The sequence below is a fragment of the Myripristis murdjan genome, chromosome 17, assembly GCF_902150065.1.
Source record: "Myripristis murdjan chromosome 17, fMyrMur1.1, whole genome shotgun sequence".
In the NCBI taxonomy this organism is placed as follows: domain Eukaryota; kingdom Metazoa; phylum Chordata; class Actinopteri; order Holocentriformes; family Holocentridae; genus Myripristis; species Myripristis murdjan.
Window position 1 is genome coordinate 2397889 of NC_043996.1, and position 16186 is coordinate 2414074.

Consider the following 16186-nt stretch of genomic DNA (forward strand, 5'->3'; position numbering starts at 1 on the left):
AAAACACCTGGTATTAAGTAAGATCATTTCATCTGCTGTTGCTTGTAAATGATGAGGTTCAGGTGACGACTGAATAGATAAAAAACTGGCAATGAGTGCCCCATGGATGATGCCTTCTTTCTCTGACTCAGACAGTCACAAATATGCCACCCGGTTTTTGTGGTGAGTTGCATTATGGTAGTTCATGTGGCAAGCACAATGCAGAGTGCCATAGAAACAGAAGCAAACTCATGAGCAGTGCTGGATGAATTTACACCCCAAAATTTGCCTGCTTCGATCCACTTCCTCCAAGCAGCAATTCAGACACTGAATATAACAGAAATCTTGTTCATATAGCTGCTGTGTGAATATCAGAAATGAGGAACTGTTGGCTATCACATGACAAGATCTGCTCCCTTATACCTGTAGGTCCTTGTGTTTCAGAGTCATTTATTGTAGTTAATTATATTCTTATACCTAATGAAGATGCACCAGAGATCTCTTGGAAGAAGGCCGAGACTCTAGCACTAAATATGAGCCACCTGAGTTCAGATGGCATTGTTTTCACCTGGAGAAACTGACCAGCCCACAGGAACAAAAGCCTCAGAGTTCAAATGAACAGCCCAACCTTGCTTGATGTGAATGCGCTCTTAAAGGACCTTCCCCAACAGTGGATATGACAAATAAGTCAGGGAGGTGTACATTAAAGTAAGGTTCCAAGTAATGGTTAATTTTATTGTTGATTAATCTATCAATATGTTTTCAGTTATTGATGTATGTATCATTTTGTCTATCAAATAATGAGAAAAGCCCACCCCAGGTTAACAGAACCCAAGTAAGCTATTCAAACTGCTTCCTCAGTGTGATCAGCTGCCATAAAAATGCACAAGTAAAAGCAAGTAAACTTTGACATTTGTGACGCTGCAACCAGAAAATATTTGGTCTATTTACTTGATAAACAACTAAAGCAATTACTCTATTATCAAAAATTGATAATTGAACTGAATGAATATTTGGTTGACTAACCAATCAACTTATCGTATCAGCAAACATTAAATGCACAATGTAGAGGCAAAGAATGACTAGATGCAAAGTGGAGGGTGACTGCCTCTGCAGAGTTTTAGTACACTGCTGTCTGCCTGCACTAGTTTGGTGTAGTTTAGACTGCCTAGCAACAGAGGCTTAAACCAATGTATTATAGCTATCATGGATGTGCTGAAATGCATTAAATATGGCACAAATCTACATAAAAAGCCACAGCTATCTTTGTGTTAGTGTTCATGTTAAGTAAGTGTTAATTGCTGGAAAATTATCACTGTAGTTTTGAATAAGTGTGTATTGTAAAAACGGGGCAGAGTGTGGTGGCTAACAGCTAACTTAGGCAAATATAGTTCGCTTAATGCTAAAGCTTCAACTTGTTGCTATTGTTACATTGGTTGGTTCCAATCTTTATTATGACCAGCGCATGACTTGAGAACAGAACCGAATGTGCATTCCAGAGTTTTAACACACTGTTTCCAGACCACGGTATAAAGTACATTCATTGACAGATGAGCGTACATTACAAGTTATGTGACAGTACGAGGGACAAGTTTTGAATTGACAAGATGGAGAAATGAAGCTGATTGCAGTACCTGTGCAGACTCTGTGCTGCTCTGGGCCGTGATGGAGATGTAGGGCTTTGATGCTGAGGAACAGGTGGAGGTTCGGGGCGGCACTGGTGGAGGGGTTTTCTTATAGGTGGTGATACAAGATGAGACTACAGAGAATGAGAAACAGGGAGGGGAAAAAAGAGAAAAGAGGAACAAAAAGAGAGAGATCAAGCTTTTTGTCCATCCTAGAATGTTCATCATCTCCATGTGCCGAGGTTTCTAATAATACTGAACCATATGTGGTCTGCAAGATATGTGGTCAAGATCTCCTCCAAGCTTTGCAGTGGGGCTGAGTTTGAACCACAGACTGTACAAGACAGGATGTAAGGAGTGTGACATCACCAGTTGTTATTAAAGTGTGTGGTAGGCTGCTAGCTTTGTCACAACACTAAAAGTTCTGAATTCAATACGATACCCAGGAAAATACTGATATTCAATTCCATTTTCCATACCACAGGGGGAAAAATGACATATAAAGAAATTTTAAGGAATTATTTGCATTTGTGTATTAATAATTTAACTTTAAGGGGTTGTGTGTTGTCAAGCGCCAACCCGGTCTCATCAATCTGTGTACAAATTAATCAAAATTACTTTTTCAAATTGTGTCCAGTGCATACTCCAATTTTGTCCAATTTTATATGCAGATACGTCAACTTGTGTGGAGAGCAGATGCTGTGTAACACCACGCATCACCCTGAACGCTCATGACATCGCCAGCGAAGCCACTATGTAACATTCATGTGTGCACCAACCTTAGCTTGTTAGCTATTCTTAGCTGCCAAAACTACTTGATTAAGGTAAAGGAAAGGTTACGGGTAAGGGTAAATAATGTTAACCAACAAGCTAACATGAGCTTGCTATCTCATGTTAAAAACACCTAACAGGGAGCTTGACCTTGGGCCTTCACTGGGAAAGTCCTTGTGTTTGACCCATCTAACACCCCACCTGCCTCCTCATGTGCTGTTTGTCGCTTCCTTTGAACCACATCATATTACCAGTGACATGCTGCTGGATTGGTGTGTCAACTGCACGCAAAATTGGACTTTTGCGTATGCACTAGGGATGAGCGAGTACACCACTATCTGTATCTGCTTAACCATCTACATTATTCGTATCCATACTCGGAGTGGGCGGGGCCGAAACTGGAAGTGGGCGGTGCTTAACCGGTATGTTATTTTAAGCCTTAAATTGATACGAGTTGATCAGAAGTTATATTTATTGTTTGTTGGAAAACTATTTTCAGAACAGCCTCAGAAGCTTCAGATCGATGTTTTTGATCACAATAGTAAATGAACTATTTACAGAACAAATTCTTTATAAACACAGAACAATAAATATTCTTAAGTGCATCAATGAATACAACACACACAGTAGGCAATTATGAAGTACTAGAGAGAGAGAATGTACATATATATCTGTAATATATATATATATATATATATATATATATAGCCTAATTTATAATATTTATACTACTGCTATATTTATTTTTTATGAACTACAGTGAGAAAGTGTCAGACTCTCAGTGCATGCAGCCAAAATAAAATAAAAATAATAAAGCGAGCTGAAAAAAACCTGACCACTACTGAAGAGAGACATGACGCGAGCTGTCACACCTGAGTGAGTGACAGAGAGGCTGTTCCTGTGTGCGTGTGTGTGTGTGTGTGTGTGTGTGTGAGTGGGGCACACGGCATAGGGGTGGGGCACTGTGTGTGACTGGCCTATCACACAACGTGGACACAGTCAGCTACCCAATGAGGAGTTTCATTCATCACGAGCACAGATATTGACTCATATTACTCAGATCATACTTGTACTCGTCAAAAGTGCTTTATCCGTACTGGATACTCGTTTCAGCCGAGTATCCGGCTCAACCCTAGTATGCACTGTACACAATTAGAAAGTGTGTTGTCATGTTATTTGTATGCAGATTGAAGAGCTCTGCCTGCAAGCACAACAGCATCCCATTGTATTTAGCCTGCTACAGAATAGCATTTTCCAACTGAAAACCCAACTCAGCGGTCAGTCTTAGGTAGGTTAGCCTAACTAAAACTGGCTAATGTGTTGAATAACATTCAACAACACACATGGAATATGAGTTTACCATGAAGACTTGCGAGTAAAGCTTTCCTCACCAGGGACTGAAAGCAGCACACGGAGAGTACTTGATACAAAAATTATGCATTATGGGGGAAGTGTCCCTTGAAGACAGACATTTAGGACTACAACCAGCCATACTTCCCTCATCTTCCTCACTGAGGCAATCAAGAGGTGGTTTCAGGTGACAGTTACAGCATACGTCAGTCAGATGCTGGCTGCTGAAATTCACTCTGACCTGTGTATGTCTCTGCATTCGGCTAATAAAAAGGAGAGAGCACATGGCAGAGAAGCTCCTGCCGTGCTGTATTATGTGCTGTGAGCTTCAGAGCTCTCTGCGCTGTGTGCACAAGTACTTCGAAGATTTGATGCCTTTTATAGAACACCCTTGTGTGTCAGGTTAGACCGATACATGGGGCTGATATTTGCCTATTCAGTCAGTCACTATTGTCTACCTCCACTTTTATATGGTTATTGACATAGGACTGTTGTTCATGAAAATGCTTTAGTGACTCCTAATTATCCACTAGCAATGGAAGCAGAAAATGCCATACAGTATTCTTTAGGAGAAAAGATAAAGCGTTTTCTAAATGATCTGATGCCAAAATAGATTACTGATCTAAGAAACACATCTTTTTCTCCTGTCTTGCACTTTTATCATTGGTTTGCCTGCCCTTTCACACCTTCCTGCCTCTACATCTGAGCTCTCCATTTCTCTGTAAAGATGACCAGGAAAAGAAAAAAATCTTCATGTCCTACTGTATTTTTTTGCCTGCCTGTTTAAGGATTTTACAATTGGGGTAAATTAGATTTCAATAAACAGACTTGAACTTCAATTTATTTTAATTGATTTTCAATTTACATACCACAGCGGAGGAGATTAGAAAGGGTAGAAAAGTTAAATTCATGATGATTACCCTCACTCAGTTGAATGTTAATCCATTTTGTGAAGTGGATGAGTAAAAGCGTTGTTGGATTAAAGTTGAAAATTGCTTTCGAACTGAGGCCTGTCTAACACAGTCCCTCTGGGGATGCAGTTCCTGTCCCCACACTTTTTATGTACACCACACTGATCTCGTCTAATATTCATTCCACTTTGCACTGAGCAAGCTCCACTATATCTCTGCTGCAAATCTACATCCATTCCTCCTATATACCCACTGGCTTCACAGAATCCAAATATAGATGTGAAATGATATTTATTCATGCCTCTGTGTTCATAAACAACACGTAGCCCCAGGGCGAAGTACACCAGCTTGTTAGCCATGCAGCTAGTTGCTAATATATCATATCTAAATATCAATGCCCTGCCAGGAAAAAAAAAAAAAAAAAAATCACAAAAAAAATCACACCCATGTACACTGAAATCTGTTTCTCTTGCAGGAATTCATAGCACACACTGCACATTTCTCCTTAATACCCCATGAGTTATTCATTATTGTTGTAGTTGTTGTTGTTGTTGTTAGTCGTAGTAGTATTATTATCATTATTATTATCGTCGTATCATATTGTATCATTATTTAGATGTCCAGGCTGTCCAGTGAAGCTGTTGAAGCCCTGTTGTTTTTGTTCTCATTATTTCTTTGTCTACTTTATTATTTTTGCCCATAGAAAATGGTGCTCATTGATCTCAAGGTGGTGCTATCATAATAAAAGTTTCCATTGTCACAATTATCTCGAGAATGGCTTTCATCATTTTAATCTCTCAAGTCATCTGCATCTTTGCTCAAATGGCCCTCTACTCTAAAAATGGCACATTTTGCGACTTTTTGATTTTCTCCAAATCTTCTCTACATCTTGTCTGAAACTGCTGGACCGGTCATCCCCAAACTTAGTCAGGATCATCTGTGGATTTGATATGGCTGATTTTAGGCTGTTAAAGAAATGTCAGTATGTCAGTCCATTACAATTGTACAAGCTGAATATTTTTTTTTTTTATCTAAATAGCTGATTTTCAAAAATGTGCAGTAACTCATTAACGCATTGAAATATCAACCTGGTATTTGACTCTGTTGATGTATAAAATTTGGTAATGATTGACTAAATTGGGTGTGGCTTATTACAACAAATTTACATTTGTAGACATTTCACATTCGAAGCTCCAAACAACAACAACAACAACAAAAAGAAAATTAATTAATTTAAACAGTCACCTGTATGTCCTATGGAGCTGACATTTTTCCATTTTTACTACACCATGCTGCACCTTTTTCAAAAACATGGAGTCAGTCAGTCAGTCCTTTACATCGAGAGATCTAGAGCTGGTGTGCTTAATTGGCACAGCTAAAACAACAACAACAACAACAAAACACTACTAAGCAAGGCCAGCAGGGGATCAATAGGTGGCACCAATCTGGTATTACAGTATAAGTCTGGTGTTTCTCCTCTGTGGCCTCCTTTTGATAGGAGCATGCATGGTTTAACTATCATGCTCATTTTCCATTTCTAACTGCATTGCAGTTCACTGAATCTGTTACATTAGAATTACCCTGAGGACAAATACATTCGATGGACTAAAGAGCATATTTGAATACAGATAAGGAACAATTTAGTGCTTTTGTTGGTTGTGTTTCAAAGGTTCTCTCCAAAACCTCAAAAAACTCCAAGAAGGCAAAGGGCTTATGGTGACATCAGAAGAGAAGAAACAGAAACCAATCATGTTAATGGGATGTGCTAGTTTGTGTATTTATGCATAGAGGGCCTTTCTGTTATTGTATGCACAGTTATTTCTGCTCACAACATCTGTCTTCAACACCCCTGCCTCTGACTGTACATTACTTAGACCTATACACAGAACGTCATTGTTGGGTGTATGTGAGCCTGAGGGCTACACTTGGCCTCCCTCTATGAGGATAATCCTTATGTTAACACGGATAGAAGCAGCCTTCCAGGATAACACTCTCCTCCAGGGATGTATGATGCACACACAGATTTAAAAAAAAAAAAAAAAAAATGCAGATTTAAAATGTCATTCAAAAAGAGGGGGCACCCCAGTGGCTCAGTGTGTAGAGCGCATACCATGCAATGCCCAGGCCCTTTGCTGCATGTCATCCCCTCTCTCTGCCCTGCCTTTCCTCTCTCTCTCTCTCTCTCAACTGTGACTGTCTAATAAGAAAGAAATGCCCAAAAAAAATCTTTAAAAAAATTGTCATTAGAAAGGAGAGGAAAGGATGAGGCATGGGAGTGAATAGTATTTGCAAGATGTTGAAGCCCACCCCTCCTCCTCTCTTCCTCTGCTTCTTCAGTGTTCTGTAATTCCTGCACTGACTGCTTCTCCCTCTCCCTCTCCTGCTCCTCTCTCCATAAGGAGATGAGCTGTCACATTTCTAAGTGTTTCAGCAGAATATTCAAGTTGTTCTTGGACAGGGTCAGGGCACCTCATCACTTGTTTTTCTGTTGCATCAGCAAAACGCTAGAGGTTGGTTGGAGGCCATTTTTAAAGCCGGAGCTTTGGCCCATGCAGACAGGCACTACTGCTTCTGGAAGTCGAGTCTGTCTCCCTGACTTTGAGATGTGCTGAGCTGCTGCTTGGTTGAGGCACAAAAAAAGCAAAGCTTCCTGCAAAATCCTGGTATAGTTCACACTGTCTTTCTCACATGAAGACTGTGGTTCCGATCCCAGTGCAAGGGATTCAAAAAATGCAACAATGAAAAATGTCAGCTGTATTTTAAAGATTTCTGAGGGAGAGAGGCTTCTGGTGGATCTTCATGCTTTTCCAATATGCTAGAACTGCCCTTCCTTTCTCAAGTCGACATTTTACCACAGTAAGGCAGCCTTCTAGCCATAAGTAAGACTATATTTAGCCATGCATCATTACGTCAGTGCAATACCAGCTCCCTTCAGGATTTTGGAGTATTGTTTTGTTATCATCACAACTAAAAATCCTCAATTTTGAACTTTGAGTGTCCTTCTTTAAACTGGAATTAATTCAATTTGAGGGAAAAAATGGGCAAAGATGATCATGAAGTTGCTACAAATGACAATACTGTTCTTGCATTCTTGTCTCAATAAATAATAATATATAATATATTTACTGACTGGAGAGTCACTGGTTGGAGAAAAAGACCAAGGCAGACAGTTTGTTAACATTTACACAAGCACTTTTCAGTTCTTTGCAAAGTTCTCACAAACAATGCAGGGATTAGCTGAATATAGATTCATTAGTGAGCTTTAAAATCACAGAATCCAAAAGGGACTGATCATCATCATGTCACTGCATAAAACACTCTCCTTATTCATGAACAGATTTGAAGATTGACTAGATTCCCCAGAGCGGAGACGCAGTGAAATCACTTTGAGTGTTCAGCTGAAAAGTTCCATGACTTTCGTTGCCACAAGCTGACTATCATTAGTAGATTTGTTTGTTTGTTTTTATTATCATTTGACTTGATCGACAAGGTATCTGACAAGTTTCTAAAGCATTCTGTATACTTTTGAAAAAAAAATCTCTCTTCCCCAGGATTTTTCTTGACTGTGTCTGCTCCCATCATTTAAGCAGATGGTGGTGGTAGGAGGGGGGCCGAGCAGGAGTACAGCTGTTCTCTCAATGTCACAGTACTAAACTAACGCCCTGTACCAGCACATATTCAGAAACATGCACATAAGCACATATACATAACTGCGTTTACTTGCGCTTCAGACACTTTTACAAACAGACATGTGCAGGCAGATATCAATGAAAACATGTACATAAAGACAAAAGACAGTAACACAAACACAAGGGGCTCTGTGGCGTCTATGCCAAATACCAATATCAATGCCAAGCACCCCAACAATGTATCAAGGACATGTCAAGATCAAATCCATAGCCAAAACAGCAACAGACAGCAGAGATGGGGACTCAAGTTTGCGAGTTTGCACACACAGTTCGACCTCAGACTCAACTTCAGGCTCATAATGAAAAGACCTCAAACTCGACTCAGACTTGTGATTCATGAACAACCTTCTTCTTTATGCAGGTACATTAAGGAAATCAGCGCACTTCTTTTTTCATGTGTACTTTTACATATGTCATAAGACATAAGAGCATGAACAACACGGTAGGACACACATTAATTCTGTAGAAATGACTGGGTTCATAGCTGAATTCTAGGCTTACAATTTGGTAGCCATGAAAATACTAAGTCCCCAGAACAAAGCTAGAGCTATGAGCCAAACTTCACTGAATCATTCATCCAAATGTTTTTCATTGGCCTTGGCAGTATAGAGCTATTACCGATTTCGCCAACAAATTGACTTGGCATAAGCAGCACCAAGTGTCAGCTGACTAACATTTCTGTAGTTGGTTTAGGCTGAGCTGATTTGAAATAACACTGTAAACTGGCTTAAGCAGCTTCCATATTGACTGAAAACGACGTCACAGCAGCTGGAGCCGTCAGTCGCTAGTGACTGGTTAGCAGGATTCCAATCCCTCTGCCAACAGAAACTGGCACAGAGGCAATTTCAGATTGAAAAATGGAGTGGAAATGAAATGGTCATTGAGTCTGAGTATCAGTCTAGTACGGCACTAAAATGTGTCACAGATTTATAAAGGCACTGAGTAATGACATTTTGCGAAAAAGCTGAGCTTTTCCTCCAAGTCAGGTTCTCATTATTTACATATTATGTATTACATATTACGTAATCTCTAGGGCTGCTTGTGGTCTGTGAGTGCGTTGGGTATAGCCTCTGCATCAATTCTGCATGTCTGGCAGACAGCTGTCACACTCCTCTCAGATGGCCTGTCTGCCTAGAAGAAAGTCAATCATTATCAGAAAAGCAATCTCAAGGCTGATGTGAGAATACTCAGTGTTCTACTTCAGATTTGCATTTGCAGTTGTCCCTCGGTTTTACAAACTTTAATCCCTCTCCTCTGCCCGGGGATGATGGGATGCTGTTGCTGTGTGACACATTTGTGCCAGCAATTCTTATGACACAGCTGGCAGAGATGAATGTTTTAGGTAAGTTCATTCTCTCATTTACTGGATCATGACAACCATGCCTTTCGCCAGTGACAATGTGATTTTATAATCAGGCTTTAGTTTGCAGGATTTGGAATCGGTTATTGCCCTGATACGAGAGTATCGCCACAAGACTCAATCCGGCAACTGTCCACACAGAAAAATCCACCAATGAGAGAGGAGAGCCACCCTCTGTGTCTGACAGAGGGTGGCTTTGTGTCAGTGAAGTGAGAGTAATCAACTGAGAGGCTCTTGGTTCATTCACTGAACCACTGAGAGAGCAAGTGGTTTAGTGACACACAGCCGCTGGTTGCTGATTCAGTGTAGTAGTGGATCATAAGAAGCCTACATCACCACAATTGAACGGGCAGTGAATGTAATCAACATATTCCTGTAACTAGCATGGATGTGGATGTATTTTTATTTATTTTCTTGTTAAGCTGCAGCACAGAATTTACATGTATGAGCGGAAACTAGCATTCTGCAACAATATGACTCAATAAAATCACAGTGCAAATCTGAAAAAGCTGGGGTTATTGGGTTTTTATAAAGTTCTTTTCTTTTTCACTTTCTGTCACACATGTACAAATTTCTCCTTGAATACCAGCAGTAGTCCTGTAGAGAGGACATCTGGATCACCCAAACATCCTGCCCTCTCCTCTGCCCAGACACATTCATTTCCATCCTGGTAATGTGCCATCAGCTCACCAGGCCAGCCTGAACACCACCATCAATATCAAGTCAATGTCAGCTGCTCTGCCACCTCCATCTGTGGGTAAGCAATTCACATTTTGATACACACAGAACAGAGCAGTGCTGTTGCAAATGTGCATGTCCTTAGAACAATCAGCTGAGCTCCCAGCATCTCCCAAATGGAACAAGTCCAAAGGCAGAAAATACAGAGTACCTACATAAAAATCACAGATACCTCTCTTCAACCAAAACAATTCTGGTTGTTGGACCAGTTCCATTCAAGATTCTTGAAACCAGCGGCCTAACTGGTGAACCGACCCATGTTTGCACCAGTTTGCAGTGGAACCATTGTGACAGAGGAGTCAGTGAGTCACTGGCCACTGACTCCAGCTCTGCTGTGGCTGAACTCAGCCCCAGGCTGCTGGGTTGCTGGTCTATGACCCACCATGCTGTCGAGGAGTTCATAGCACTCCCCCATATCACCCCACCAAACATCACTTTTCACTATGTCCTTTTTGCAGTCTCTGTACACTGAACCCAGCCTTCACCAGTTCTTCAGCAATTTTGAGATGCAATTGACTTTTTCTGGTACTTTCTCCCATCATTTCCTGAAATTCAGGAGTTGTCCAGATTGAAATTAAAAGCAATAGTTTTGTTTCTTCAGCAGACCACTGCATGCTCTTCAATTTCTCTGCCATCTCCATCTTTTCCTTGGGATTAATACGCACCTGCTCTTGTTGTCGTCACAGTTCCCACTTCATATCCTACATTTTGTGTTTTTTTTGGCAAAATGCTCAGATCAATTCAAAATTATGTTTTTGAAAACAGAATGGAACCTGTTCCTTTTTGATCATAGAAACATATAAGTAAATGAAAAAAAAAAAAAAAAAAAAAACTAAAGTATTGTCCATTTCACTGAGAGAAATGCTAGTCCCATCAAATGCAATATATATCGTTTGAGCTTATTCCATCTATATCTTACCTCTTACTTTTGGATATAATAGGACATTTATGTTTAGTATTTTGCAAAAAAGAAATGTTGGTAACACTTAGGGATGCACCAATCCACTGTTTTTCAGTTCCAATCCCATTCTGATACTTGAACTTTCAATACTGGCCGATACTGACTGCCAATCTGATAGCAGAGCTCTTTCTTTTTGATCATAATTTTATATAACTATTATTATTATTACTGTTAGTAGTAGTAGTAATAGTAGTAGTAGTAGCAGTAGTAGTAGTTGTTGTTGTAGTGTTCTCATTGTCATTATTAGCACTATTATTATTATTGCTGTTGTTGTTGGTATTATGTGCATGGTTACATGAGGCTGTAGTAAAGAAACTTTTTATTAAAAGAACAAAAATATACAAAAATGTCCCGTACACTTCACATGGAGTGTAACTAGCTATGGAAACCCCTTTAATGTTTTGAGAAGTCCACAGCAATGATTTATCAACTACTCATATAAGTACATTTCACTCATAGTAATGACCACAACAAGAGAATTTTGTAATTTGACTTTTTTACATTCACTTCTGGGCAGTGTCACAGAGAGTGTATCAGTCATAGGGCTGGGCAATTCATTGAAAATTAATTAAAACCGACATTCAGAACCTTTAAGTGAAGTAATCTGTTGTTTTTTTTTTTGTTTTTGTTTTTTTAATCTCTATACTTTGGCCACTGTGAGTGTTAATGTAATGTCCTAAAGACGTACTACCGTGTGTGTAGTCATGTGACTCTGCCCTATCCAGTCTGCAGAAGTGACATGGAGGAGAACTGAAACACCAACCCTAACCCTAACCCTAACCCTAACCGAAACACCAAGCCGACTGAGCAACTCAGGCAGCTTGCACCAAAGAAAAATGCTGTGTTTGCTGTTAGGACACATTTTGGCTTTAGAGAAGACGACACCGAACAAGAAGTAGTCAAATGTAAACGCTGTGGAAAAAACTGTTTCAGTGACCAAAGGTAGGACCACCACTCTGTTTCAACACTTGGAGCACAATTACATTAGCAAATATGTACAGTGCATGGCTTAAAAAAGAAAGACTGACAAGCAACAAGTGCTTCCACAGAGCAGGTTGCAAATGTTCAATAAATAACCATCAATAGTTCATCTGTGAATGTTTCTTTCCATTCTTTTAAAATCACAAAGATAAGATATGCACTCTTTAATTAGAAAAAAAATATTCCCGCTTTCATAGTTGAGCATATTTGGAGTAAAAACTCTTGTCAGTGAACTATGAGAGAAGAAAACAAAACAAAACAGAACAAAAATAATTGTTCTTTAATTGTAATTGAGGTAAACTGTTCAATTAATCGTGATATTGATTTGAGGTCTTATTGCCCAGCCTTAACCCGTCACACCACAGCAGTGCCAGCAGAGATGTGAAACATTACGACTAATCACATATTACTGTGTGGAGAAAAGTGATCTAAATAAATCTTAATTTGTACCTTTTACCTCACACAGTTTGAGAGATAATTTGAGCGTCTCCCCTTTTGTCTGTAGCGAGTGATATGCCCTTTTGCTTTTAATTGAGTTTGATATCCTTTCAAAAAGATCAGGACTTTGAGAATCATCGTCCTAAATCCTCTCACTGGTTTTTGAACTTATTCACACCAAGGCTAATCTTTCAGTGCTCTTTGTTTATGTGAATATGTAGAAAGAGTTTTACGGCTGATGTCCAGTGTGCCCTTTGCGATTTAATGGGAAGCAGACAGAGAGAGAAGGATGGTGGGAAAGTTGGATATGTGAGAAAGCACAATGAGAGGTGATTAACTGGGCTTACACTGCTCATCGAGATGCTCTGCTTCTTAACGGAGGTTGACCTCATTTGAAGTTACTTTAGCACTGGAACCTCTAACACTGCCTCTTGCTCCGTCACTTTGGTTTTCAGTAATTCTTTCACCCTGGTACTGTGTTACAGCCTCTAATCTTCATGTGTTTTTGCGCATTCCTATGTTTGTATTCACTCCTTTTTCCTTTGATATTCCTTTCTTTCTCGCCCCCTCTTTCTTGCTTTCTCTCCCTCTATCTTTGGCAGTTGTCTCTCTCCCCATTCTTTCTCTCTCATTAAACAGCAACTTCATTATGCTTCAGCTGTCATGCTGTTCTCCTCTGCTGTCAAGGACAAGGACATTAGCTGAGAACTACTGCGCGAAATCAACATTAAAATGCATAATGAGACACAAACACTCTCAGCTCATTCAGCTCTAATGAATTGCTCTGTCAACACATCAATCCAATTTGAAAGTGCACATGCTTCAATATTGGTATTACAGAATCACAAATCCACATAAATGGCATCTCAAATTGTGCAACTGCGTCGTTAAGTCCTAGAGTCTGAGCTACATGCATGCTAAGGATCAAATTGCACCAGAGTTTTCTCTCCTCTGCTGTCCTCCCTACTTTCTTGCTGTCTAAATAAGGAATGAAAATTCTAAAGCTGAACAGCAGGGTGTCAGAGTGTCTCAGTGACTTCACACAAAGTGGGATGTGTGTTCAATTCCCCATGCAGGTCCTTTCTGATTGGATTGGTCTGCATTCTGTTCAGCTGGCTTTCCTCCCACCTAAGGCATACCAAGTCAGGTGGAGGGGAGGACTCTGAATTGTCTGAATTGTCCATAAGTGTACAGGTGTCTGTTCTGTTCCATTTTGCAAAACTAATTTTGAACCAATCTGAGCATTCTGACCAAAAACAAACTGGATCAGAACCTGTAAAGTTGGTTCTCGCCTTACGTGAGTATGATGACAACAAGAATGGGTTTGTAATATTCTACAGCACGTGTCAAACCATGTGCCATGGAGGGCCAAGAGGCTGCAGGTTTTCATTCCAACTGAAAACTGGAAACTGGAATGAAAGCACCATGGCACATGGTTCAACACTCCTCTTCTACAAGGAGGACAGAGAGGACAGAGAAATCTAAGAAGTAGATTTCTCTGCTGAAGAAACTGTTTGGACAATTTTGATCTCCTAAAGATGATGAAAGGAGTACTAGAAAAACTAAAATTGCTGAAAGGACAGGTTTGTTAGAAGCTGTCACTGGAAAATCCAGCTCCTCATAACCCTCTCCTTCCTGCTCTGTGTGTCCCCACACTCCTTCCTCACCCCCTCGTTTACTCTGAAGTTATTACCTGCCACCTGTTCCCACCAGTTCACCTGATGGGAACAGGTGGCACCTGTACACCCACTGACCTACTTATCCAATCGTAGCCAATCATCCACCAGTCCACCAACTTCACCACTCACCTGTTGCTTGTTGCTCATTAGTCTCTCTAGTACTTATACCAGTCAATTTGCAATTGTTGTTTGCCAGGTCATCATTAGAGCTGTTGCCAGTATACATTTACCACCTACCTTTACTCTGTCTGCTTGTCTGGTTTTGGACTCTGGAACAAACTGTTCTGTGAACCTTTCAGTAAAGTTGTTGTTTTTACTCTACTCCTGCCCTCTTCTGTTGATTCTGCTTTTGAGACCATAATGACCCATGACAAGAACCCAGAATCAAATAAAAAAAATGTACAGAGACTCCAAAAAGTTGAAACATGGCAGTAGACAGGGAAATATGAGAGAGTATTGTGAACTTCTTGATGGCGTGCTGTGTCATACACCAGCAAACCAGCAGACTGGAGCTGAATTCAGCCACAGCAGTGCTGGAGTCAGTAGCCAGTGACCCGGCAACACCTCCATCACAACGGTTCCACAACAACCTGGTACAAATGTGGGCCAGTTCACTATTTAGCCCATTGGTTCCGAGAATCCCCAATGGAACTGCTTCAAGAACCAGAGCTGTTTTGATTGAAAACAGGTTATTTATTAGCTCTGTGATGGACTCTCAACCAGGTGAGCTACCGGGGCACCCCGTGTAAACCTATTTAAACAAGTGAAATTCTAACCCAAATCCCTTTTTAACATTAATCAGGGTAAAACCAAAAGTAAGCGGGGTGTCCACTTTGTTTATCCATTGCAGACCTACTGCACATATAACTATGGCAAGCAGGCTGCAAATGGGGAAATAGTTGTGCATTAGGATAAACATGTTTTGGGTGAATAATGGCCAACTTCTACAACTTGATAAGTGCAGTTTGACTCTTTGAACTCTTACTCTTTGAGATGCCTTCAAATTCCTACGGTGCCTAGAGCTACTTATTTTTCTGTATTTAGTATTACCAGTTGTGCATTGAATTTAAGATGCCATTTAAATATCATAGGAGATGTAATATTAATCTAATAGATATAGTGAATCTACCCCCACCCCCATGCCCCGTGCACACCCACCCACACACATTTGTTACACAGCTGTGGGAACACTCAGTGCGCTTTATTATTTCATTGATTTAGGCGTACTTATTTGTTTTTACCCTGATACAGTTGTGATGTAAAGCCATCAGGGTTTGTGAACATGATCTGTAAATGCTTCTAGGAAAGTGCTGTGCTGTTAGTTGGACAATACACAGTGGTCCAGCAGTTTGAAATGCCAGCTAGATGATGTTATCCTCAGCTCCAGGGCATCCTGAAACATTTACAACTACCTACCACACAACCTCGCTCTCTTCCTTATGCCTGAGCCACTCCACTTCCCTCTCATCTCCTCTCTTTGCATCTCTGCTCTCTTTATAACCGTGTTTTGCTCTTTCCCATCTCTGTCCTCCTTTCACCACTTCCTTGTGCTCTCCATTTTTTGTTTATGGGATTACATTACATTTTCTCATTCATTCCTCAGCTATTTTAAATACCTCAGAGACCAGTAATAGGATTTTGATTAAACTGTTTTCCACCACTGTTTTCCAGCATTTTCATTTTGGAAAATGCTCTCTTTACTGA

The 16186-nt window shown here is 40.2% G+C and overlaps 1 protein-coding gene across 3 annotated transcripts in view; it reads right to left on the reverse strand.

Annotated features, from left to right (window-relative positions):
• The window catches only part of dlgap1a (discs, large (Drosophila) homolog-associated protein 1a), a 203148-nt gene that overhangs the window by 41435 nt on the left and 145527 nt on the right, over positions 1–16186 (reverse strand). For all 3 annotated transcript variants that reach the window (XR_003929704.1, XR_003929703.1, XM_030074735.1), the window contains exon 7: positions 1614–1738. Coding sequence is in view for 1 of the 3 variants with exons in the window: in XM_030074735.1 (XP_029930595.1) it covers positions 1614–1738 (125 nt within the window). In the remaining 2 variants the exon portion in view is untranslated. The remainder of the gene's footprint in view (positions 1–1613; positions 1739–16186) is intronic.